Source organism: Solea senegalensis, linkage group LG4 (genome assembly GCF_019176455.1).
Source record: "Solea senegalensis isolate Sse05_10M linkage group LG4, IFAPA_SoseM_1, whole genome shotgun sequence".
Classification (NCBI taxonomy): domain Eukaryota; kingdom Metazoa; phylum Chordata; class Actinopteri; order Pleuronectiformes; family Soleidae; genus Solea; species Solea senegalensis.
In genome coordinates, this window is record NC_058024.1 from 4603765 (window position 1) to 4631429 (window position 27665).

General features: G+C 39.4%; 2 protein-coding genes across 5 annotated transcripts in view; both read left to right on the forward strand.

Moving 5' to 3' along the window:
- Positions 1-768: 768 nt before the first annotated feature.
- Positions 769-4114, forward strand: LOC122767736 (beta-crystallin B3-like). Its single transcript, XM_044023194.1, has 6 exons — positions 769-893; positions 1561-1642; positions 1935-2050; positions 2620-2752; positions 2830-2972; positions 3758-4114. The coding sequence occupies exons 2-6, from the start codon at positions 1568-1570 to the stop codon at positions 4014-4016; spliced, it is 726 nt and encodes a 241-aa protein (XP_043879129.1). The 5' UTR covers positions 769-893; positions 1561-1567; the 3' UTR covers positions 4017-4114.
- A 917-nt stretch (positions 4115-5031) lies between these two features.
- cita (citron rho-interacting serine/threonine kinase a) overlaps positions 5032-27665 on the forward strand; it is a 47561-nt gene continuing 24927 nt past the window's right edge. For all 4 annotated transcript variants that reach the window (XM_044023503.1, XM_044023504.1, XM_044023502.1 and 1 more), the window contains exons 1-13: positions 5032-5140; positions 5354-5485; positions 6561-6702; positions 7498-7673; positions 9411-9512; positions 13407-13549; positions 14772-14865; positions 14942-15148; positions 16099-16252; positions 17484-17673; positions 24880-24985; positions 25122-25265; positions 26287-26406. In XM_044023503.1, the coding sequence (XP_043879438.1) occupies positions 5375-5485; positions 6561-6702; positions 7498-7673; positions 9411-9512; positions 13407-13549; positions 14772-14865; positions 14942-15148; positions 16099-16252; positions 17484-17673; positions 24880-24985; positions 25122-25265; positions 26287-26406 (1689 nt within the window). In that variant the 5' untranslated portion in view covers positions 5032-5140; positions 5354-5374. The remainder of the gene's footprint in view (positions 5141-5353; positions 5486-6560; positions 6703-7497; positions 7674-9410; positions 9513-13406; positions 13550-14771; positions 14866-14941; positions 15149-16098; positions 16253-17483; positions 17674-24879; positions 24986-25121; positions 25266-26286; positions 26407-27665) is intronic.

A 27665-nucleotide genomic window follows, 5' to 3' on the forward strand; every position in this document is an offset into this window, starting at 1 on the left:
CCGGAGCGTCAGGGTCCAAATTCTTGGGCAACATGTGCGTCTGTCACAAATTCTAACAAGCCTCTGTTGGCCTCTGGTGCTCATATTGCAAGCAAGTGTGGAAGCACAGACAGAGCCACCAAAAACAATACTTCTCACTCTGTGGGGTGAAATAACAAGGAAGAGTGGCTCTGTTCACTGAAACCCTGTGCATTAACCCAGTGTTTCCCATCCCTGGTCCTCAGGGAACACTTCCCTGCATGTTTTAGATGTTGCCCTGCTCCAACACACCTGATTCAGATGAACAGCTTGTTACCAGGCTTCTGCAGAGCTTGTTGATGATCTGAATCAGGGAGAGCAATGGGCCTTGGGAGAGCAATGGTTAGATGCCTTGCTCAGGGGCACCCCAACCCTTGACCATACCAGGATTTGAGCCAGCAACCTTACAGTTACAAGCTTATTTCCTTTCCTCTTAGCCATGAGCTGTCTAAGGTTAAGCTGAGCGGTGCTGATTGTGCTGAGTGAGACCGATCTCTGTTCATTCTCTGGGCTGGCACTCAGTGTGTGTGTGTGTGTAGTTGTGTGTGTGTGTGTGTGTGTGTGTGTGTGTGCGCGCGCCCACTCTAGCATCATGGCAGTGCGGACAGAGCTGGGCAGTGTGTGCCAGGGACAGAGGGGGCAAGCCTATTGAGATGCAGTGTGACGGACACAATGGGTGAGACAGACTTGCTGCATCAACATGCTTTTTGCTGCTGTGGCCAGAAATAAAGCATAAATACGCCCCGACTGTCCTCCACTGACCTGCTCACCAGGCCTGCACCACCGTACACGCTCAACCTGAGACAGACACAAAAGAAAGTGGAAAGAAGGAGAGCGGGGCTTGTACGAGGTGCAGTGAAGTACAAGCCGACCAGGTAAAAGGAAACCCTTCCTCTCCGAGTCTGGCCTTCTGCGTACCATTTATACTGAGTGTGCACGAGTAATGTCGTGAGTGAGATAACTATGCAAAAACAATTTTGTTACTAAAAAAAAAAGAAGCTTTCCTCTGTCGCAGGAAACAGCGTTTTCAAATTTGAATCTAATGAAAAATGATAATAACAAATCATGTTGGACACATTGGACACTTGGAGGAAGAGTCTACATGCCGATGTGTCCTTGGGCAAGGCACTTAACCCCTCGTTGCTCCTGTGCCGGCAGTGTGTGAATGGGTACAAAGGATGTGTGATTGGAAGATACGCTATATGAACGTGTGAGTGAATGGGTGAATGGCAAAACTGTAGTTGAAAGCAGCTTTGAGTGGTCATGAAGACTAGAAAGGCGTTATATAAATATTGGCTGTAGATATTTTTGCCTATAAATACACAACTTGATTTTTTGACATGTGCTTATTATGTGATTTTATATTGTTTTCTATTCTATTTTCTCTGTAGACTATAATATATTGTATTATGTGTATGTTCTGTGTTTGTGTCTTAACCTATATTGTCTTTGTCAGGCAAAAGAGATTTTTAATCTAAATGAGTTTTATTCCTTTGGTAAAAAATAATAATAAAAAAAACTATATGATGGTTGTGCTTTTAGAGGGAAAATGACAGACCAGCAGGGAACACCAGAGCAGCTGCCTGCAGAAAAGGATCAGGGAGGTGCAGGATTCACATATAAGGTAAAAAAAAATCTGTTTACATACTCAATAAATATTTTTATTCACTGGAATTATTGTGACATGAGACTTTGGACACTCTATATTGACTGTATGTGTGAGTGTGAGAGTGGATGGTTGTTTGTCTTTATGTCGGCCCTGTGATGGACTGGTGATCTGTCCAGGGTGTGACCCCCGCAATCCTCATGTGCAGGATAAAGCGGTAGAAGATGGCTGGATGCTGGATGATGGATGATGGATGATGGACGAGACTTGTGATCAAAACACCATCAACTTGCCACGTCCTTTGTTGCAGTTGGTGATTTTCGAGTTTGAGAACTTCCGCGGCGAGAAGCTGGAGTTGTCTGGTGAATGTGAACAGGTGTGGGAGAAGATGCAGCGAGTTGGCTCGATAATTGTGGAGTCGGGACCGTGAGTGATTCAGTTTCACCTTTCATCTGCATCCTTTGTTTCTAGAGGTAGACGTTAATTGGGCTGATTTGATATTGATATTAATTAACGCAAGGTAACATTTTTTGTTCTCAAACACTTCATAAAGACCACTGAGTGCACTAAAACTATTGTTTATTAGACCCATGTCTATTTAATATTTGCTTTACACATCACTGTTATGTAAAATAAATACTTATACTTCTTTTATTGGTGCACTTGGATGCCCTTGGTATAGAAGCTCTCATCCTAATGATGAAAAAAGTCCTTAAAAGTAGATATTTCTACTTCAGGGACTGCCTTTTTGACCCAACACTCATCCTGTGTTAGGAAACATTTAAGAAAACCAGCTGGATGGATCTGCTTCAAAACGTGTCAGGAAACAATACAGTTAATATCACAAAAGGTTGAATTGAAGTCAGCACATGAACTTTTCAATCCACCCTCACTAATGTTCAGCATCGGCATTGAGCATAGAAAACTGAGACTGTCAACCTTCCTCTGAATAAGTGCATGCCCTTACCCATGATGCATTTGTGCCATGTCCTCAGTTGGGTGGCATGTGAGTGTCCAGGTTTTGCAGGACAGCAGTTTGTGCTGGAGAAAGGAGAGTATCCTCGCTGGAGCACTTGGACCAGCTGCCCGAGTGCCTATGGCCTCAGCTCATTCAGGCCCCTGAAAGTGGTCAGTATTGTGGGTGTCAGTGGTAGGGGACGTGACCTGTGCAACGCACCTGTACAACCTGTTGAATTCTTCTCCAGGAGAGTCCAGATCACAAGCTGCACTTGTTTGAGAATGCAGGCTTTGAGGGCAGGAAGATGGAGATCACTGATGATGATGTGCCAAGTGTGTGGGCTCATGGTTTCCAGGACCGTGTGGCCAGCGCTAAGGCTATCAGTGGAACGTAAGCTCAAACATCCCACACACAATAACACTAAGGGTACATTCATTAACGTATGTAATAAGCATTTACTAACTGTTAATTAATGTTTTAACTGAATATTTAATAATGTTATTCTACATTTAAAGTTTATAAAGCTAGAGTTAACGTCGCTTGACACTGTTTATAGGGTTACTGAATGAGCATTGTTTAAATATAACTAAGCATTTATTAATCATTCGTTAACACTCCTTGTGACTCTTATTGTACAGTGGGTCACACATCGCTTAAAAATACTGAAAAAGACTCTTAATAACCCTCACATGAACACAATTTACCGCGTATTAACCCTTGTTAATCTTTATAAATGTTCCTTGTGAGCCTCAAACCACCACACAGATACTAAACATTTGTTTCCCACTTTATAATAATGGTCACAAGGTGCATTAATAAAGGAAAAGTGTGCTTAAATGCTCAGTTATAGTAATTATATGTGTTTATATTATATGTGAATTAAGAAAGAAATGTTAAACTCTATAGAAAGGACATTAAAAGTAGCTTTATAGACAACTTCATTAATCAAGTAATTAATAAATTCATTAATCCTAATAACATTAATAATTTGTTAGTTAGTAAACATTATTTAACTGTAATTATTACAAGTATAAGTAAATGCTTCTAACAGCATTAGGTGATGTTGATGAATGTGCCCTTATTGTACAGTGTTACCCTGTATTCTATATAAACATCCTGTGGTTCAGTTTGAATTCCCATTAACGTGATATACCACCATTCTCTTCCTTCTAAAGGTGGGTGGGATACATGTATCCAGGTTACAGGGGGAGACAGTTTGTGTTTGAGCATGGAGACTTCAAGCATTGGAATGACTGGGGAGCCACTGAACCACAAATCCAGTCCTTACGGCGTGTGCGGGACATGCAGTGGCACAAGAAAGGGTGTTTTATTGACCCCACCCCTACGCCTCCTAATCCCAATACCAAATCCAACCCAAAACCCAAACCCAGCCCTACTCCTACTCCCAAAGCACAAACTCATCCCCAACCTTAATGCCTCACCTCCAGCGACTGCAGACCATGTAGCCCTGGGAAAGTGAAACAGACAACACTGAAACATTTATATTGGAAATAAAATAATGTTGGCCCTAATGTTTCGGTAATCTGCACTTTATTGCATCTCATTACGCATAAGGTGAATCGTTTTATGTATACACATGAGAATGAGTGTAAGAATGTGAGTGCATATTGGTGTGTTCCATTTGTAGTCAAACTTTGTAGTCAATTTCCAACTAGTTGGAACCTGTTGTAGGATTCCAGGATGGCTGCCACCACACAAACACTGCTTGAAGGGCCCTCCAATCGATTTCATGTGGCCCTCCAAACAATATCAAGTTCTAACAAGTCGTTTCTATATGCTTTTATTTTTAAATGAATAGATTTTTTTTTTTATTGTTGCATATTAAAACAACCACTTAGATTTTGAAATTATCCTATCCAAACCAACTTTATTTGTAACACTAAATAAAAATGGGGTAGAAAAACAAAGGAGAGTTCTGCATTGGGTCTTACAATGTTTGTGCATATTAAGCAACCACTGATATTCAATATTCAATATTCATAGGAATGAGAACGTTCATGAGAAAAGTCCGTGAAGTGTAAATAGATATAAAAGAAAAGGAACATGAGGCTCTCTGATGTATAAAATGTGTCACTTCATGGATATCATTAATCTGCTCTGATTTTAAAAGGTTTTTATTAGAAAAGATAAGATAATACAAATACCATATAATGCACAATATAAAGTTTATAAAGGTGACAGTATGTGTAGTTTAGTCATGTGCAAAAGCTGTCAATTGGGATTTGGGATGGGTCAGTATGTAGATTGTTATTATTTGTTGTTCTGAAAAAGCTTTTCCTGTATTCCTAAGGTCCCCGCTTGAACAGAAACAGTGACACATCTGTCATTGGTTAAAAACCACTCATAGTCCCGCCCCCAAATAATCTAAACGTCCAATCACTCGCCACCTCCATTCAGCACGCTCGACATGTGGGCGGGCAACGCGCAAAATTTGAAAGTTGACAGGAAGCAACGTTGACGGAGAGGGAAACATTATGCAGATACACAATACTAAGTTGTATTTTGTGTAGAAGTAAAATTTCCTCGCATGGCTCAAGGTGAGTACTGACACATCGCTCCGTTAGAGACATGTAAAGCTTGAGCTGACGCTACTTTCTTTGCGTCCGCGAGCGACGTTAGCAAAAAGACGTTAGCCAGGTTTAGCATGCTAAAGAGACGCATTGTTGATAAATGTCGCACCACTGTCGTCGTTACGTTGGTCCCGCACAGACTTCTGCTCACCTCAACTGAATGTTGTCACTCCTTTTCAGGTAAATGTTAGTTAAAAAGCCATGTTGAAGTTTAAATATATGAGTCAGGGAAGTCTGAAAACGCTGCTGCCTTCCTCCTCATCCACTGACCCCATCGCCAGCCGCAGCTCGCGACTCAACCAGCTTTTTCAGGTAAAGTGTCCAAAATAAACAAATATCCTGATGTCATTAATGTATGGCTTGAATGTACAACATTTAATAGCTAGTGTGGAAATGTTTGGAGGAATCTTTTCATCAATTCTTCTTGAACATTTCGTATAACCGCAATTACATGATTGTGGTATGTATTTATATGTTTGTGGCTATCTGCAACGAAATTATGACTCTCCGTCATTCCAGGGTAAATGGCAACAGTTGAACTGTTACTAGTTATATTTCCAGGATAAATTAAGATATCTTGAACTGGAATTATGTGCAGTCTAGTTGTAATTCATAATAATAATAATACTTTTGTTTATATAGCACTTTTCATCTATACTGTAAAATTAATCTCAAAGTGCTTAAGAAAACAGCCTTTGACAGCATAATAAATCACACACGTTTTAAGCTGTTCATTTATAATTTGTTATAATTATTTGGCATGGGCAGCGCAGCTTATAGGCCCTTTGATGACCAGTCTAGGGTGAACCCCACCTTTTATCCTATGTCAGCTGGGATTGGCTCCAGCTGCTTAAGGCTAGTTTTGGTATGCAGTCCATGACCTGGTGTTATAATGGTCTCCCTGAAAAGCAAAATAAGAACCAGTAAAATTACTGGACTCAAGTTGCAACTAGTAACTTTGTAAAAACACTGAATAATAATAAATAATAAAAATTTGCCACGTCAACACAAGTGCTATAAGCTAAAATGGCACATTTAGAGCACAAGGCTCTAAAACAAAAGCAAATACACGATACAAGTGACAGCACAACAATACACTTGCTGTATTAGTGTGAGCATGCAGGTGGTAGCACACAAAAAAGCATATAACAATCATGCAACAGGACAGCATTTAGTTCACAATTAACAATGTTGTAGTTACCTTTAATAACCAACCTCATACACATGAATGGAAAGAGTGATGTAATTTTGTCCTAGAAAGAGGGAAGTTGGGGATATATGAATGACAATATATGTAACACATATCCAGTTTTAATTGGGTCAAAATTGCTCATAGTACATAGTTCAGTATCTGACTTCCTGTTTGTGTTCATTTGCTGGTCTGCAGGGTCGAGCGAGCCTACGTGGGCAGCTGGGAGGATGCACTTTGGGTCGGGAAGAGTTCCTGGAGGCTCTGCTGCTCCTCTACCAGGAGTGCACCTCCCCAGAGCTCATGAGGATAAGTTATGTGGCAAACTTTGTCAACAAGTGTAAGTATCCATTTTACACTTGTTTGTTGTTTATTCATATTAATCTTGCATTTGTTTGTATTTATTCCAGATTTTTGCATTATTGTGTTTTAGTCCTATTTTATATTATTCCTATACTATGTAGTGGTTATGGTCCAGAAATAACTGGAAAATGGAATAAATCATTAGATTTGAGCAAGTGGCAAGAGTTATTTTTGGAACCAGCACTCTAATGATGATAATAATAATGATAATAATAATAACTTCAATTTCTATAGCGCCTTTCACAAAACCCAAGGTCGCTGCATCTCTAGTGGCTATTCAATATATTTTAATTTCCTATTTTGCATCCCATTTACATACATTCTACATCCCAATTTTTAATATATGGACGTTAGTGTTGAGTCGTTAAAGTACTCAACTTTAATCACTGTAGTGTCTCATCCTCACTCCCTTTCCTGAGTGTAATATCATCCATCTTCTACCACTTTATCCTCCACAGGAGGGTCACAAGTCCATGGCAAGGCCACATATAGAGACAAACAATCATTCACTCTCACACTTACGGTCAATTAAGAGTGTCCAATTGACCTAATCCCCATATTGCATGTTTTTGGACTGTGGGAGGAAACCCCACACACACGGGAAGAACATCACCAACCATGTGGCCTTTTGAAATATCAGCCTCAGTATTTGCCATATAGTTTTTAAATATTGTAGATATACTCATAGTATAGCCTCATATTTCTGATGTGTTTAAAAACTAAATCTATAAATCTAAAACCTCTGTCTTGTGTCTTTTTGTGTGTGAAACAGTTTCTGACGTGGTGTCGGAGCTGCGGGACCTACAGCCAGGGGTTCATGACTTTAAACTCTGTGCGGTGGTGGGACGTGGGCGCTTTTCTGAAGTCCAAGTAGTTCGAGAGAAAGCCACTGGAGACGTTTGTGCACTGAAAGTCATGGACAAGAAAATTTTGCGCGCTCAAGAAAATGTAAGATGAACCATACTTTTATTTTGAGAAAATATTATGACAGGTTGTTTGGCCATAACGTGCATCTGTTTATGTGACTTTTGAACTTACATCACAATAATACATTTTATTTACATAGTTCTTTTAAATGGTGCTCAAAGACGCTTTACATACTTTACAAGGTCCTAAAATAAGCATAGCGGAAGTGTCCAATATAAGCCCAATTAAAAATACACACAATAAAAATTATGCAATGCGTGCCACTAGTTGTTAGCCACTACAAACTGTGTCATGTAAGTAAACCATGAATAATAAAAAAAAGAGTAATATTTAAACTGCAGTGCATGCAAATGTCTGTTGGAATCAAACCATTGTCAAATGACTTCACATAATATGATCGGCTCTATGACTATTAAACTGTGCCGTGACGAGGTGAGTCGAGCCGATGGAAATATGCCATAAATAGCAGTGTCATTCGGCAACATTCCCACACTGCACACAGGAAGTGATTTCTCTAATGTCAAGACAGAGGGAAGCACCAGCAACATTGTGGTAGTAAAGCAAGACAACTGTAAACAGGTGACTGAAATAGAGACTGAAACAACTACAACAACAAAAATCACCAAAGGTTTCACAGTGCAGCTTTCACAAGAGAAAGTATGTACAAAGCCTTACTTTTGTGAATGTGTCATGTTTTGCATTTATATCCATGATATACACTGCCTGGCCAAAAAAAACGTCGCCACCTAAAAGAAAAGGTCACATCGCTGGACCGCCTTTAGCTTTGATTATGGCACTCATTCACTGTGGCATTGTTTCCATAAGCTACTGCAATGTCACAAGATTTATTTCTGTCCAGTGTTGCATTCATTTTTCACCAAGATCTTGTATTGATGATGGGAGAGTTTGGCCACTGAGCAAAGCTTTCTCCAGCACATCCCAAAGATTCTCAATGGGGTTAAGGTCTGGAGTCTGTGGTGCCCAATCCATGTGTGAAAATGATGTCTCATGCTCCCTGAACCACTCTTTCACAAGTTGAGCCTGATGAATCCTGGCATTGTCATCTTGGAATATGTCCATGTCATCAGGGAAGAAAAAAATGCATTGATGGAATAATCTGGTCATTCATTATATTCAGGTAGTCACTCATTCTTTGGGCTCATAATGTTGCTGAACCTAGACCTGACCAACTGCAGCAACCCCTTACCTATTTGCTTAGTTAAATCCAATTGGTGACTTTTTTTTTGGCCAGGCAGTGTATCTCTGTTGGACACTTGCGTGCATCTATTTTGGGTCCCTAAGCTGCAGTCTGAAAAGGTCCCACTGGGGGGTGCTGTGTGGTTGAATGTACTGTATGTGGGGCACTGCTGTTGGTGACAATTCCAGCTGACATAGGGCGAAAGGCGGGGAACAACCTGGACAGGCTGCCAGTCCATCACAGGGCCACTTGGAGACGAACAACCATCCACTCTCATACCTATGGTCAATTTAGAGTGTCCAATTTGCATAATCCCCAAATCTGGAGACAGGAAGTCATCTGAAATGAGCAATATAATGAAATGCCTAACATGCCTGGACAAGACATCATTTGCTAATGCCACTTGCATGCATTATGTGTACAATTGAAACTTCTCATGCGTAGATTGATTTTTTATATATATCTGTCACACTCCTCACAACAAAGTTAGTCCTCAACTACACTGGTATTAATTTAATGCCAGCTGCTTGACTTTCTTTTCTATTTTCCTTTCTCGTCAGGAGGTTTCTCATGAAGAAGAGCGAAAGATCTTGGCTCTGAGCAACAGTCCCTGGATCCCACAGCTTCTCTATGCCTTCCAGGATAAAGAACATGTCTACCTGGTGAGAATTCACAGTTTTTGCCTCAACTTGTCATCGGATCTAAATTATTTAGTTTTTTACAATAATTATTTTATTACAAAAGATACTACTGTGACTTTGCCAAACGAGGCTATTTCAGTCCACGTTAAATATCTTAAACCATTTACCATTCATTTCTGTAGCAAATGAATAGTTTTGTAATAAAGTCAATGTAATAAAGTTCAGTCTTAATGTATTCAAAAGCAGTACACTTACAGAAGCATGGCAATCGTGAAATATCACATCATCTACAATATAAGTGTGAAAGGAATGTTTCATCAGCGTTAGAGTTTGTGTAGAGCTGAACCAATTAATCGATTACTAAATTAATCGACAACTATTTCCATAATCAATTCATCGCTTCAAAGCTTAGATTAAGATCATTATCTTAGATTAAAGCAAGATTTCCGATTGTTTAAGCTTGTGAATGTGAATATTTTCTTAATTTCTTTGCTCTGGATAACAAAGATATCATTAAAAGTTAATCATTTTGGTTTGTGGACAAAACATTTGAGAACATCATCATTTCCAGGTTTGACGAACACTGTCAACATTAAACGATTAATTGAGAAAATAATCGACAGATTGGTCGATTATTAAAATAATCATTAGTTGCAGCTGTAGTCTAAAGCTTTGGACTAAAAACAGATGGATGAAGCCACAGTGTGTCACATTAGAGTGTATGAGATCACTGTCAGTGTGTGTCGATTGACGACTGATCACAAGAGTTGGTAAACATCTGAATTAATGAAGAGAAGAAGTATTCAACCGAGGTTGTAATCTCCTTCCAACCCTAAACTTTTTTCTTTCCTCTGATGTGCTTTGAGATCAACTGTAGGATTGTGAGAATGTATGCGTTGGAGCTTCTTCAGGCTCAGCAGGAGACACAGGGAGATAAATTTGCCTGCAAGCAGATTAGCTTCAAAAAGTTATGATGGAACTGACTTCAAATTTCAGATTTGAAACTGTGCAAAAAGTTCTAATGCGTCCAAGTTGTCCTGATCCTAGGACGTCAATGTTGTGTGTGTATCTCTGCGTGTGTCACGCACATAACATAGGCTTTCGTCTTGCATAACGCTGGTGCAATAAGGCTGATGATGTTAATCCTTTTTTATGTCTTTCACAGCTGTGGTTGCCATAATGTGACTAATAAAACAGTGGGATCAGTCAGAATAGTACATGAGCTGCTTCAGGACAGGATATAAAACAAGCGATGAGAGGAACAAGTTTGTCGATGAAGAGATGCTTTGAAGCGGGGCACAACAAAATTCACCTTACAGTAATGAGTCGAGAGGATTTAGTTAATATCAATGACATGATTTGGTGCTGATGCATTCATTGATGGTAATATCTGAGGTGCTGTGTCTGGGCTTTTATGAGCGCGATGAGCCAATACGATACTCGGTCAAAATCACCAGATCAGATATCGGACGCATGAAAATGTCCATCTTCAGTTTTATCTTCAGCTTAAAATAAACATGGATCTTTATATCTGTAATTAATGCATTTAAGTATGGTTGAATAGACTCATTCACCAAAATGTAGGTGTCTGTCTAATAGGGCTGCACAATGTATCCACATTTTATGGAAATTGCAATACAGCCTACTCCAATTATCAAATATACAGTATGTTTAAGCCAAAATGTGTGTCAAAATATCATTTTAGATGAATTATTGTCTTGATCTATACACATCTTATTCTACAGACTGAAGAGGACATCTTTGTTTCTCACAGCACTGCACAAATATCACACAGTAATGATTTTAAATGTTTTTTTGAAATGGAAATGAGAATGATGATGGAAAGATTAGCATTCCCTCTGATATGGCGAATCATCTTGCAATTCTTGTCAAAATAATCCCAATTGTGATTATTTTCTTCATTTGAGAGCCTTATTATTACATTTTATTAATGTTTTCTCATATCTTATGGACCAAACGATTACCCGATTAATCGTGAAAGTAATCAACAGGTTAATCGATTATGAGAATAATCGTTGCAGCTCTACCACACAGAATTTCGTCAATACAGCCTACTCCAATTATCAAATATACAGTATGTTTAAGCCAAAATGTGTGTCAAAATATCATTTTAGATGAATTATTGTCTTGATCTATACACATCTTATTCTACAGACTGAAGAGGACATCTTTGTTTCTCACAGCACTGCACAAATATCACACAGTAATGATTTTAAATATGTTTTTTGAAATGGAAATGAGAATGATGATGGAAAGATTAGCATTCCCTCTGATATGGCGAATCATCTTGCAATTCTTGTCAAAATAATCCCAATTAGATATTTATTTAAAATCGTTCAGTCCTACCAGTGTCTCATGACTCATGAAGTCAAGTGTCATTTTAAACTTCACCTGACTGGCAGAAGGTGTCAGAACAAGCATTTCCCCCTCTATCTATACTGTATACTCTGTATAATTTATGCCATTACACCTGCATGTCCATCTCCTTTCTTCTTCTACCTCCTCCTCCTCTTCTCACGCTACCCCTTTCTCACCCTGCTCCCTAACTGAGCATGGAGGAAAATACAAAGCATCCATCTTTATCCGTGTGTCAGAGAGGCTCCAGTCTCCCTGTTGCTAGGTAACACTGGAGAATGCTCCTGTTCATTCAGACTCGCCGACCATTCATGCACCAGGGGTTCTCGCCTGTTATGGCTGTACGACCGCCTCCATATAGCTCAAATCAGCCTGACCACTGGCTTTCATCTCGGGGTGCAGACAGCACAAAAAGAGAGAACTGAAGTCAAACATGACCATGGTTATTTTGTTTATTAAGTAAAAAAATAAAAATAAAAAAAATATCTGAACATGAGGTGTGTTGTCTGTCCTGGCATGTTTCCTGAAAACATGTCTGCTTGTAGCCTGAGATCACAAACACCAAGCACCACAGGGATTTTTTCAGTTATTAGTGTTGTGTTTTTAGCTGTGGGGGGAATTGTCTTTATACTGCAGTATCACTGATCTGCAGTAGTGCCTGATGTTACATAACTGAATCTGTAATGAAGAGAACCCCCCTTTAAGCTTTAGCTAGATAGAGCTTTGATGAAAGCTCAAACATATGTGCGGTCCATAGTTGGTATGCATAAAAAGAGGACATAGTCTTCCGGTTTGATGGAGGCAGCCAACGTGGAAGTACAGGATTTATGAGATAGCCACCAGGGGGCGATTCAGCTGGTTGCGTAAAGAACTCTGTTTTCCTGAGGAGTTAATGAACTCAGTCGCTAGTTTTGGGTATTCTTCAATAGCACGGCAATTTTGTCAATGACGTTTCACAAAATGTTAATTTAGAGGATAAAATGTGGCACATATGAGTGTGATTGCTGGTGATAAGATATGAAATTCTGTGTGGTAGAGCTGCAACGATTATTTTCATAATTGATTAACCTGTTGATTACTTTCACGATTAATCGGGTAATCGTTTGGTCCATAAGATATGAGAAAACATTAATAAAATGTAAATAATAAGGCTCTCAAATGAAGAAAATGATCACATTTAAGAAGCTGAAACAATCAGAAATCTTGTTTTAATCATGAAAAAAAGCTTAAAACCAATTAATCGATTATCAGAATAGTTTAATTTAGTAATCAAAATGACACATTTAAGATGTGGCTCAAAAGAGAGTGAGCGAGACCACTGTGGATGTGGACTAAGATATTCCATTCCATGTTACATTTTTGCTACAAAGCCTGCGATAGGGCTAGCACGATTTGTCAATAGCACTGATTCAAACTGGGATTTTGATTTGAAAATTACTCATTTTCTTTAACACTTTAAGTCTAGTGCTGGTCATAGTTTTAATGCTGTCACTTATTCATTGTTCACTGTGACATATGCCATTATAAATGTGTCTTCAGGCAATGGAGTACTTGCCAGGTGGTGACCTGATGTCCCTGCTAAACCGATACGAGGATCAGTTCGACGAATCCATGGCTCAGTTCTATTTGGCCGAGCTGGTGGAGGCCATTCATGCCGTCCACCAGCTGGGCTACGTCCACAGGTGAGACACAAGAGGACTGAATCAAGCGAAAGTTCTTGTAAATGTCTTTCTTGTTGCTTTTGTGGGAAAACACGATAAAGGGTCTTTACATACTGTCTCACTGAGGAGGCTCGAATTCATGCTCTGGATTTGAAATTTACTGTTCAATCCAAAAGAACTCGTCCTGATTTTCCTTTACTTCATAATTAAAGCATTCTTAATTTAATCATTTTTGTAATTTTTCATACGGGCATTTTAACCCTCACCAGGTGATTATTTTCACTGGATTGATTAAATGGATATTGAAAGTCAATTTGAAACGTGTTTTTATATAAGCATCTATTGCTTTTATATGATTTCCCCTAGCTCAGCCTTTTTCAAACTGGGGGGGCATGGAGACTCTCCGGGGGGGGCACGAGTTCTGTTTTTTTCCTAGTCCTAACTAAAGTTTAGCAGGCGGAACTTTTTGTCTCGCTGTAAGCTGGACTCATTTAAGTGACGTACCACAACAAAACCTACACTGGTGACAAGGTTTGGATAATAGAGAAGTTTCTGAGGGGCAAAAAGAAAACTGTGCAACTAACAACAAGCCAACGTCAGCCAAACGGAACAATGATTCACGACGACCAAAACCCAAGACCAGAAAATGCCACCAAAGACCTCTCTGTGTGTTGTGTCTCAAAACATTGGCAGGGGACAGCATTTGTATGGTTAGAACAAAAAAAAAATTGCACAGCAAATGATTGATATTTGTAAAGTATTCTTTGTTATCCAAATGTATTTATTGTTTAAAAAAATGACGCTATTATAGTTATAATTGCACATTTCATATTTTTATTTGAAAATTGCTTTCTCACAAAGCAATATTGAGGTTATTTGTATCGCTAAAGCAAAGATGTTGCGGGCCCCTGGGAAATTTCTTCCTATAAAGGGGGGCCCAACAGAAAAGGTTTGGGAACCACTGCCCTAGCTGGTTCTTGGATCGTACCAAAAACCTCTAGGCCTGAAAAATCCACTTTATTTTGACTATATTGGTATTTTTGAGGGTCGTATGGTAGAACAGTGACCACTGTTGCCTCACAGCAAAAATGTCGCTCTATGTCAACTGGTTTCTGGTAGTAGTAGTAGTAGTAGCATTCTAGGTGGGTTGGCATGTTCCTTTATGATGTAGGACCAGAGATTATAATTTGGTAGTCTTCTTGGATCATCAACAAATCATCATCATCTTACTGTCCACTTGCAGAGACGTCAAACCGGAGAACGTTCTCATTGATCGGACCGGTCACATTAAGCTGGCAGACTTTGGATCAGCTGCCAGACTGACTGCTAACAGAACAGTAAGTAGATTACAGAGTTTGCTCTCTGTATTAAGTACAGTATTATTGAGTGGTGACATTATTGTTGCGTTTCCAGGTAGCAGCTTCCACAGTGCCTGTTGGCTCCCACGACGTCCTTGCTCCTGAGGTCCTGACAGCAATGAACGGCAACTCTCATAGCACGTATGGAGTGGAGTGTGACTGGTGGTCTCTTGGGGTCATAGCTTATGAGATGATCTATGCCAGGTCACCTTTTTCTGATGGCACTTCTACAAAGACCGTTCACAACATCCTCAACTTTCAGGTACAAAAACGTCGTCTGAAGAGGCTTCACACTGGTTGTTATTTGCCAAAGCTGATGGCAATGCACACAAAATTGAACAACACCTACGATTGGTCTTTAAAGCTCCAGTGTGTAAGGTTTAGGAAGGTTTACGAGCAAAAATTAAATGTACTGCTTATGTTTGTAAAGTATACTTTGATACAAACTTGTCTGCTTTAATTGACGGACACTACTCACTGTGCTCCCAGCACTTTTATACACAATTATTTAGAATCTAAACCATTGGTCTATCACTGCTTTTGGGTTTCTGTCGTTAGGCTCTCTAATGTCTGTTGTTATTATTATTAATCTATACAATATAAACAACCGACAACTACAAAAGTCACAATTCTAACTACTAACAAAAATACAACATGTACCCACAAAACAGGACAAATAAACTCAACCCCTCTTAAATCAAAACTAAAAAAAAAAAACATAAATGAAGCATAAATTAGAAGTCCAACCACATGGCAACCAACAAACCTGCTGTATAAAATAACCGAAAAAAACAACAGCGAAGCAAATTTTAAGTAAATTTGAATCTGTGAATCAGTTAGTTTTTTTAGTGTTACAGGGTACAGTGAGATGTCCAAGGAGTTGGATTATATTATTTATATGACTTGTATTCAACAAGTTAATACTTAAATACTGGAAATATGTGCACCCTCACTGTTGCAAAAAAGAAATGCATTATTATTATTTGAACATTTTTATGCGGTCTCTCTTGACTGATTATTAATGAAATTGCCAATTTGGCAAATCTGATCTGCAAATCTGTTTTATGAATTGATAACTTAATTACTAAACTGCCTATTTAGCATTTCCAGTCCAGTCACACAAAGGTATGCCATCTGTTTTCCTTGATGTAACTAATTCTTGATCATATTTATCATTTCATGAATACTTGTGTCCGTGTCCTTTGCCCACAGCGTTTTCTAAAATTTCCAGAGGAGCCGCGGGCCACTAGGAAGCTTGTAGACCTGGTGCAGAGCTTGCTGTGTGGAGCCAAAGAGAGACTGGGTTTCCAGGGCCTCCGCTGTCACACTTTCTTCTCCAGTGTTGACTGGAACAACTTAAGACACGGTGAGGAGATTCCCTTTCCCCTGAAATGGTCTGTCTTGTAAAACTGCTCAAATTGGCTAGAATTGATAATGTAGTGATATATGGACATTACTGGACAAATGACGTACAACCTGTTGTTAGACACCAGCCTTGTTTAGAATATAGGTATAAAGTGTGTGGTTGGAACAGACACCACAGTGCTTGCGTAGCCAGCCGTGTTGTCAGTAGTAAAATAATGAGATTCTATGCACCGTTGGCAGTGGGCCAGCTCTTTACCGGGGGAGGAGAAATGGAGAGGGGGCCGCGACAAAGCAACACAGCCTGAGTTAAGAACTGCAACTCATCTGCTTATCAACAGACGCAGCACAAATAATTCTACGCTAGTGACACCAGACATGCTCTCTGGGGCGGAAATGCGTGTGCTTTTGTTGGACGTCATTGCCATTAAATCTAAGGCTGCACTGATTTGAATGAGTTTTGGGTTTTTTTTCACTTGACCAGCTGTGGGGAAACACACATTCACATTCATGGACTTCAGTAGTGAAGAACCGTCAATCTTATACGTTGCTCAGGGGTGATGAGTGTTTGCTTTTCCCTACAGAATACCTTGTTTCCAAATGGACAAACCTTTTTGGTTATAATGAAGCAATTATGAAACATAATCAGTCCACTGCATCACCTGATGTGTTTCCCATTTATAATATCCTCATCATTGCTGAATTTTAATGAATCTAATTGTTGTTGTTGTGAAACGACATGCTTGTTGTTTGACTATAGGCTTATTTGTGTTTGTGTAAACAAACTGTTTCTGGATTTTATCTATTGACTGATTTATGTTCTTTGAGTAATAAATATCAACATAAATCAGAGAATGCAGCCGTGGTTTATTGATTTGAATTTGAATTGACCACAGAAAGCGCTTTATGCTTCAGCATTTGCTCTTGCTGATTAGCTAGCTCTGCTGCAGTGAGGGAGAGGGAGTGAGCATGTGTGTATGAGAGAGGGAGATGGAGGGAGGGAGGGAAGGAGGGAAGGAGGGACTGAGAGGCAGCATGTGCATAAACGCGCGACTTACCGCACTCTAGGCTCACACTGCTGTGCTCCTCTCCTCCTCCCCTTCTTTCTCTCCCCTTTCTCCTTGTATGTCTTTTTTTTTAATCTTTTACCATTTTTTTTACTACCTTGTTTGTCGCTGCTTCCTCTTTTCCTTGCCCCCCCTCTTACTCCCTCCTCTCATCCTTTTCTCCTGCAGTTCTCCCGCCTTTTGTTCCTGCATTGCACGCTGAAGATGACACCTCCAATTTTGAGGAGCCAGAGCAGGCAGCCCCCTGGCCAGCCTCAGCAGCCCAACGAGGAGCTCAGCCAGTGGGCTTCCAGGGCCAGGATCTGCCCTTTCTAGGCTGGTTCTTTAGCGGCGCATTGACAGCATTGGCCAAAACTGAGTAAGTACTACCTGTTTAATTAGCTTTCTCTTTCTTCTTCTTCCCTGTTTTTAAACCCGAACCCTATTTGTCCTGTATTCAAAGCAGAGCCCCCTCTCTTAAGACACCTTTGTTAGTTAAAGACCCTGTGATATTCCTTGCTACTGCTCATTACCACGGCAACAAATTCTTGATTGCCATGTTTCAGGTGACCTACTGTGGAGCCCTGGGCAGGTGGTGTTGTGTCCGTGTCATTAGTGTGTTGCCTGTCGGGGCTGAGAAGGGTTTGGTCATATGCTGTGTCAGACAAGAAATGAGCGTGAGGAGGGATCCCCCTCTTCTCTGATGCTCTCTAACGATTCTTGTTTTTGTTGCTTTGGCATCACGCGTAAACGCATCAAATGAGTGGACCGGAGGATACGAAGTGGCGTTATTGTGCCATAGGCACTGATTGGTATGCGGCTGAGTGTGTCAATGAGGTTTGCTGAGAGGTGGAACCTCACACGTAGACATACTCCCCGATACTGTGCAGCATGATAAGCTCCTGACTATTATAGCAAATGTTTTTGGGGGCTGTAATCATCCCTAATGGTGTTTGGCTTCTTAACCCCTGATAATAATCCAAGAGAATAGGTTTCATTTCATTGCCCCATGGCAGTGCTTCAGCAGGTTAATGGTGCCGGAGACTGCGGATCATGACAGCAGCAGCAACAGAAAGGGAAGAAAAAAGCGAGAGAAGATTAGACGGGGAAAAGGATGAGAGCTCAGATTGGGGAAAGAGAATCTATTTCTATGGTTACTACTGTGATGTTTTTTTTTTCCCCAGTCCCCACCCCCATCTTTACCCATCTCATCTCTTCCTCGCATTTTCTCCCTCTTCTAATGTCTCTGTCCCTTGCTGCTGTTATCAGATGCAAGGCTGCGTTTATATGATTATGAAAAGCTTGGAGCTCATACAATGTGTCAGATTTGTGTTGGAGGTGCATGCATGCATGTGTGTACATATTCTCCATTACAATGCCAAAAAGGAAAGAGAAGTGAATGTAGAGTCAGGGGCAATGAAATGCTACTAATTTGTTTTGGGGGGTTCCTGCTTTACTTCTGCTTCGTTTTTTTTCTTCTCTCCATTCTCTGTGAACTTGCCTGTCTGAGTCCTCATTAGTAAAATGCAACAACAAAATCCCTCTAACAGCTTGCCTTCAGTTTTGAAAAGCCGACTGTGGTTTCCTGTCAGAAAATCATCTTTGCATGGTGGCTCACAGACTTCCAGGAAAATCTGCCTTTTTTTGAGTAATTCAAGGTTCTGAGGTAGAGGGCTTCAACGATTAACCAATTAATCCATTATTAAATGAATCACCAATGGATTTTATAATTGATTGATCAGTTCGAATGTTTCTTTTATAGTTAAAACAAGATTTCTTTATTTTTCAGCTTCTTAAATGTGAATATGTTCTGGTTTCTTTGCCCCAAACAAAGAAATCATTGAAACTGATTCATTTTGGTTTGTGACAAAACGAAAACATCATCGTTTTGAGGTTAGGAAAACAATGGTCAACATTTTTCAACATTTTATTTGTATCGGTTACTCGATTAATTGAGATGATTCAACAGATTCATTGATTATGAAAAGAATTGTCAGTGGCTGCCCTACTGAGGTATAATTTAACATGGTAATAGAGATGGATAGACAAACGTGACAATAGAATGTTTTGATAGCTACTGAACTCATTGACGGTCATGGATGCTGCCAGATGGCTATGATATTTGTATTTATTGTCCCCTAAGGACAATTCCTAATGATTTTAATAATCTGCTGACCTTTCATCTAGCACCCTCATTAGGACGGTTTTGCTTTGACTTGGTATCTCAGCAGTTAACCATTTTTAAGAAATTGTTATAATGTATTATTTACTAATATTAGACATCATTGATTTGCAAATTTGAATAAATAACATTTATTTTCAGTTCCTTTAGAATGGCTCAGTGTCTCCTATCTTTGCAGACTTGCTTGTGTGTGTATCTTGATCTCTTATGTTTGTTTGCACTGTGCATGCTTGTATGGGAGTAAAGTATTGTTTTTAGTGGCTCTGTGTGTCCGTATGTTTGTGTTTCTGCACTTGCACTTGCCAGTATGACCAACAGAGGCCGACAGAGGCTTGTTGCGTGAATGGGGTGAAGTCTGCCATCTCTGATAGCCTTGTTGCATAAGGGTCTATTCCTTTTGTGTACCTGATTAGTGCTGCTACACCTTAAACTTGCATACTTTCCTTCAGTCTGTGTCTCTCTTCAGTAATGCAGTCTGCACCGGCTACTCATTTATTCGCCCTTCACATCACAGACATGACAACTCCCATATTCCACAGTGAGAAAAAGGGTGGCCAGATATTTTAGAGCTGCAACTAACCATTATTTTCATAATCAATTCAGTTGTCGATTATTTTCACTATGAATCGAGTAATCGTCTGGTCCATAAAATGTCAGAAAACATTAAATAATCAGAATCAGAATACTTTATTAATCCCTGAGGGGAAATTGTTTTTGTTCCAGATGCTCGGTTCAAAGTGAAATAGAAATACAGCATGAATGGAAACAAGGGCTTAAGATATAGATTTAAATAAAATGGTAAAATATAAAATAAAATAATACAATAATAAAATAGACAATCTGGAAATATATACAATATACAAATAGTTAACAATGAAATGATGATGAGTAAATGTTGATCAGCATTTGTCAAAACTGGAAACGATGATGTTCTCAAATGTCTTGTTTCGTCCACAAAGCAAATTCAGTTTTTAATGATTTCTTTGAAACCAGAAAATATTCACATTTAAGAAACTGAAACAATCAGAAATCTTGTTTTAATAATGGAAAAAGCTGATAACCAATGAATCGATTATTAATCGATTATCAAAATAGTTAATAGTTATTTAGTAAACGATAATTATAATAATGATAACCAATGAATCGAGTAAATGTTTCAGCTCTATAGAACAGTGAAAATAAGTACAACCTTCTCTCCTCAAACATTGTTGATGTTTCCTACAAATTATTGTTTATAGAGATTGAAAGAAGTGAATAAAGTTGTTTGATTAAGTAGAAGAATAAATCATTAAGAGTTGAATTAAACCAGTGGTTCTCAAACTTTTTCTTAAACCATGTTTTTTTAATGTGTACATGAGATTAATTTTTTTAGACTTTAAATTGACATATTTTCAGTTGCAGTCACAAGTTGACTCTTCATCTAGACACCAGAGAATTTTGTGAAATTTTTAATTGACAACTGTTTCACTTGGAATTATGTTTTAGTTCTTCTTTTTTAGTTTCTTCTTTTGTGAAAAGAAGAAAATGACCTTCAAGAGTGAAGATATAGGAAACTGGACTGGCTTGAGTCCAGTTTCCTGTGATCGACTCTTATTTCCCTGGTTGATTAGTCTTCATAGACATGTGAAAAAACAAAAAAACTGTTTGGGTTGTTACTGTCTTTGTTAGTGACAAGAGCCAAGTGTGTTTTTGTGAATGCTCTCACTCTCTGCCTACGCTCTCTGTATACATAGTATATTCGTAGAAAAGGCGATATTATATTTTCTCTCTCTGTATGTGTGTTCCAGGGGGTGTTTCTGCAGAGAGGCAAAGGGAGCAGCACTTGCTTTTGTGATTATTTTTAACACTGTGACTCAGTCTGAGTCAACTTTATTAAAGATCCCTCTGCAGTATTTGTGAAGTCATTCATTCAGACCCATTAATGTGTATCGTCTTATATTCAGAATCGCCCTTTCCTTTGGGCAAAGATGAGAAAATTTGACTTTATGCTCTAAATTATTCCCAAAGAATGGAAACAAAATAGGATTTTGTCTACTCAAGAAAAAAATAGATGCACTGGGCATAGCCTAAATTCATATTGGGCATTATTTTGTCAGGCAAACAGCCTGACTTTTTAATTTAATCTGAATAAACCACAGTGAATAAAATATACTCCGTTCTTTCTCCCTTCCAAAAGGCTTTGCCGAATGCCTTATTGTTATGTCTAAATGCACTTCAACATACTGTTCTTAAAGTAGACCGTCTCTATTTTGATGCTCTCAGTGTTGCTCATTTCTGATGTGTGGGTGTTGTCTGTCTTCATTTCAGCCATCTTAATCACAGCTATTATACTGTCAAGGCTTGCTGTTAAATCATGTGGGTTTATGCCATGATATGACACTGTCTGTCAATCGTGTTCTGGTTAGCTGATATGATTTGAGAAATGTAGCTGATACAATTTCACAAATTGTTTCACTGATTGAGAGAAGAGTTGACATTCCAGTATGACTTAGTAAAATGAAGGTCAAATAAATTTCCTTAGTTTTTGAAAAAGGTCAATATTATAATATAGCATCATTCTCTAATAATGAGGTTTGAATGTGGCTCTTGATTATAATGAATCAAGTATTATTAGTAAATATTTCTGTAAAAATTGAAGACCTAGTTGGTTATTGAAGTGCACACTTAGATATTCTTTAATAAGTTTGCCATAACAATATTTGTGACAATATTTTGCAGAATGTCACAATAAAAGTGTCTTTTTGACATGGAACAATGTATATTTCACAATAAAAACATTTATGATTCAAAAACATAGAAGTTACTCATTTGAAACCTCTGGGTTACAGAGACTGGAGCAGACTCTTGGGATCCCAAGTACTGCCCTTTGCTGGTTTGAATCATACTTATCTGATAGAGTCCAGTTTGTTCATGATGATACCTCATTACACACAATGGCGTTCCACAGGGCTCACTGCTTGGGCCTATACTGTTTACCCTGTGCATGCTTCCTTTGGGGAATGTTATTAGAAAGCACCACACGCTTCATTTTTATGCAGATGACGCACAGCTATATTTATCAATGAGGCCGGATTAAACAAATCAGGTTGTTTAACTCCAGGAATGTCTCTGAGACATTAAGTCCTGGATGACCTGCAACTTTCTACTTTTAAACTCAGTCAAAACTGAGGTTGTTGTACTCAGACCTAAACACCTTAGAGAAAATCTTTCTGACCACATTGTCACTTTAGATTACATCACCATGGCTTCCAGTTCCACTGCAAGGAACCTTGGATTTGTTTTTGACCATGACATGTCCTTTGACTCCCACTATTTTCCAAAACAGCCTTCTTCTCACCGGTGGAACATTAAGAAAATTAAAAACATTTTGTCCTTAGGATGCTGAAAAACTAGTTATATATCTTGATTGGTCACTGCACCTCCTTACTATCAGGATGTTCCAATAAGTCTGTTAAAACTGGGGATGCACGAAACCGAAAATCAGGAAACGCATGGCCCAAAACCGAAACACTGTAAGAAATTAGCCTGGATCATTTCGTGACACGCTGCTTTATCCCCATATCCAAGTAATGATCTTTATGACGAGGATCGAGTACAGATCTGAGTCAATGTCGTGGGGAGTTCATAATCTGCGCTGTATGTGCCAAGTTTTGCTTTTTTGCAAAGAGACTTTCCGGCATTTAATAGGTGCTGTTCCACCGCATACTCACATCTTGTTGGAACGGTTTTATTGCTGTTCCAAACTGATCTTGGGCAGACTCTATGTGGGAACAGGAGCGTGGTGGCCACAGTTTTTGCATATGTCATCACAACATCCTGTTTCGGTCGTTTTGTTTTGGTATATCGGCCGTAGGGGTGGGCGATATGACCTAAAATGAATATCACGGTATTTTTCATCTTTTGAACGGTGACGCTATAATATCACGGTATTACTTTTTTTTGGTCCATTTTGGGAGGAGTAGCCTCCAGAGTGTGAACCACATATCTGAAGCCATCTCTCGCTATGGTTTCAATGGGCACCATGTCCTTTGCGATATATAGCGCAATTGCCCTGGTTAAATCTTTCCATTTCTTACTACTCTTGTCGTAAGGATTTAGCAGTAGTAAACGATGCCTGCAGTGAAAGCTGTGTAGTCTTGGGACGTGCTCTGCTGGTGCTGCTGGTCCCACTTGTGCTCGTTTTGGCCCGGGTTGCTTCTTCATATTCACGGGCGTGCGTGTCTTTTAAATGATGAAACAGGTTGCTTGTGTTTCCACCTCTTGCTGTCACAACACGGCGGCAAACCTTGCATATTACTGAAGTTTGCTCCGTGTCCAGACGGTCTCTCCGTCTGGTTCCGACACTCCACTCATCTCTTTTCAGATAATATAGGCTACAGGCCGGACCTTTCTAAGCAATGTTTCACCAGTCGTTTCTTTATTGATTACCCAGGTTAAGTGCTTTTATTATTTTATAATTAGGCTATTATTGATGTAAATGCAGCCGTTCAAGGCGCACAATTGATTTATTACGGTATTGACGGTATTGCAAAATCCATGTCATGGCGCAATGTTACACCGGTGATGACTATGACACCGGTGTACTGCCCACCCTATAATCGGCCGATATGTTTTTGTTGGCCAAATCTTGGTTCATCTCTAGTTAAAACCCTCCAGTTAATTCCAGAGACCATATCACTCCAATGTTGGCATCTCTACACTGGCTCCCCGTATCAGTTTAGAATTGAATTTTAAAGTCCTCCTCATGTACAATGATCAGGCCCCGTAATACCTTAAAGAACAATTTTTTCCATATCATCCGAACAGATTGTTTTGGTTCCAAAATGCAGTTACTTAAAATTAGTAGAATGGATGGCAGAGCCTTCAGTTACCAGGCACCTCTCCTGTGGAACCAGCTCCCAGTGTTGATTTGGGATGTCGACACTTAGACTTAAAACCTTCCTTTCTGATGAAGTTTATAGTTGGTGCTGGTTTTGGTAGCAGTAGTAGTATTGTCATCATAGTTATGCTATGATTAAAATTGATAGCAGTATAATATCTTTTCAACATTCTATGCTACTGTGTGGATAAATTACAACTTGATACTTTTGTATATCTGCTCCTGGTCTCTCTCGTCATCTGTCTCTACCCTGCCTTCCTCTTTCCCTTTCTCCCCCCTTTCTGTCCCCCTCCTTTTACCTTTCACCCCAACTGGTCGAGGCAGATGGCCGCTCATCTTTGATTCTGGTTCTGTCAGATTTATTTTCTTCCTTTTTAAAGGGTAGGTTTTCTCTCCAATGATGCTTAGTGCTTGCTCATTATGTGAACTGTTGGGTTTTCTCTTCTATTTTGTAACGGTTTCATTATTTGCACTTTTTCTTCTGACTTCAATGATACAAAAGATTGTTATGTTTTTGTGCTCAGGTCAGTGTCTGCTGGCCTCAATTCTCCTGCAAAGGCGAATTCTATGGAAAAGAAGCTGCACCTTAAAAGCAGGGAACTACAGGAAACTCAAGACAAATGTCACAAGGTGAAGGAAAACTTTCTTTTACTGCTATTCATGCAATGATTTGCTGTTTTTTGTTGATCATTGGTGCCAAACTATCCATTCAAATGTTTAAATATGTCTGAAGTAGTTATGATGCCATTTTCTCTGGTGGATTCAGATGGAGCAGGAGATCTCCAGGTTCCAGCGTAAAATGACTGACCTGGAATCAGTACTCCAACAGAAGGATGTGGAGCTGAAGGCTTCAGAGACTCAGAGGAGCATCCTGGAGCAAGACCTCGCCACCTACATCACTGAGTGCAGCGTGAGTCAAAATAAAGATGACATTGTATAATCATTTTTTACACAAGCTTATATGTTTGTTAGAGGTACATTTAGGAGGTTGATATTAAAGCAGAACTATGTAGTTTTACCCTAATTTGACAGCTTCGGAGACACATACAACATGTGAAAATATGAAACTGTAGGGGGAGCTCTGTTTAGTACATAAGGATGTTTGTTTACGTGCATCATTGCTAGGGATACAACGAAATGAAAATTGTTGGCCGAAACCGAAAATCAGGAAACACTTGGCTGAAAACCAAAACACCGAAAGAAATTATTATACCAATGCTGTACCATTGTTTTTTTTTAATCAAATTTTGTTGTTATGGCTGGAACTGTGTTTACTTACCTCACTAAAGTCAAGGCATTGCAATTGTATAAATTAATATTCATGCTTCAAAGAATAAATCAAAGGATCTCATCGAACGCATCAGACAACGAGGGTGCAGAGCTTCTCCGTCTCCTATTGGACTCTCCGTATCCAACGCCACTTGGATCAATTCTCTATGCGCAGCTTTATCCCCACATCCATGTAATGATCTTTATGACGAGGATCGAGTACAGTCGCGATGAAGTGCAGGGGAGCGAATGTCACGGGGAGTTCATAATCTGTGCCGTATGCAGCCAAGTTTCGCTTTTGTGCAAAGATACTTATACTGTTGTTTTTGCATGCGTCATCACAACATCCTGTTTCGCTCATTTTGTTGCAGTGTTAAAAGTCTTTCCGCCGAAAGCACAGAAATGTTACAGCGGCTGAATTTTCCGTGCATCTCTAATAATCGCTTTCATCGCCTTAGAATAATGCTACATTCCATTTACATCAGAAGTCGGAACTGGGAGTGACGTTGCCTCTGAGACGTCTGTCACTAATTCTTACACACTGGACCTTTTAACACATTGGTCTTGTGTTGTGTTGTAATGCTGTCTTCACCACATATCTGTATCGATTTAAACCAACAGCAGCCTTGAATTTGTGTGTGTGTGTGATTGTGTGCTTGCAGAGCCTGAAGCGAAGCTTGGAGGAGGCTCGTGTGGAAGTCTCCCGAGAGGATGACAAGGCCATGCAGCTGCTGCATGACATACGTGAACAGAGCAACAAGCTGCAGGAAATTAAAGAGCAAGTATGGAAATCATCTCACTCAGCTGCTCCTCTGCCTACTCGTCTTCATCACGATAACTATGTGTTGCATTTCACAGTTTTACAAATTGCTTTGACTTACTTACTAACTGAAGCAGCCATGAGATTATTCGGTGTGTCACTGTTACACAGACGAGGCTTCCCCTCTGAGGACTCCCTTGTCCTCAACACTCATAAAGGTCATCTCCACAGATGGTATCCCTGCGAGCTACAGTAGTGCAGGAGACTTTGAACATTACTCAAGTGATTCGTTCAGACTCCTCCCAATATTTTACTGCCTCATTTAAAGCTCTAGTGCGTAACTTTTTAATAATAAACAAATGTCAGTAACATTCAAACTGGGGCTGCCACGCGCGATTAATTTCGATAATCGACTAGTCACAGATTATTTTTGCGATTAGTCGACTAATCAGATCATATGTAAATTGAAGCTTATCGCACCAGCATGCAGCTATATAACCATCATTAGCTTCCAGCTTGAAGTGTTTAAGGTATGTGCTCACTAAAAATATAGACAATTAAGATGATAGTTCATTCAACTTTTAATGAACTTTGCAGCTTGTAGCAGCATTTCTGACAATTTTTAGCTGTAAATGTTTAGTGCATTGTAAAATGGAACCAAAAACTATGCACTATGAATATATATTATAAAACATTAGTGCTTATATTATAAAACATTAGCGCTATCACATTTCCTAATCAAACATGACATCACTGTTATAACGTTACAGCAAACACATAACATATGTGTGCTAAAGCTAATGAACTCGTCATCGTTAATATTAACGCTTACAGCTATAGGTATAAGTAGCTCACTGTTGACGTTAATTTTACCAGCTAACTAGCCAGTTTGCTCACCGAGACGACAGCCACAACGTGCTTACTTTTCAGATGCTCGTGCACCGCGTCGTTCTGCATTGCAGATTTTGCACTGCACATTCTTCTCTTTTATTTTGTAAAATGCTCCCAAACGTTTGAGCATTGCCGGCTAGCCATGATACTGTTTGGGCATAACTTTTCCAGTGACATCACTGCTAACCCTGAGGTGCAGCGGCAGTTTTGAGAGAAAAACAAATAAATGATTACGTTGATTATTAAATCTGTTGGCGACGATATTAGTCGATATAATCTTGACTAGTCGACTATTCTTGGCAGACCTAATTTCTTACCATTGTTAAGTAAGTCTATCAACTCCACACGACAGCCACAGTTGCCCAGCCACATTCCCGCACTGGAAACAGG

Coding starts and splice junctions, on each gene's coding strand:
- LOC122767736 (XM_044023194.1), top strand. CDS start 1,568: ATGACAGACCAGCAGGGAACACCAGAGCAGCTGCCTGCAGAAAAGGAT. Junction 1,643..1,934: donor GTGCAGGATTCACATATAAG/GTAAAAAAAAAT, acceptor CCTTTGTTGCAG/TTGGTGATTTTCGAGTTTGA. Junction 2,051..2,619: donor ATAATTGTGGAGTCGGGACC/GTGAGTGATTCA, acceptor CCATGTCCTCAG/TTGGGTGGCATGTGAGTGTC.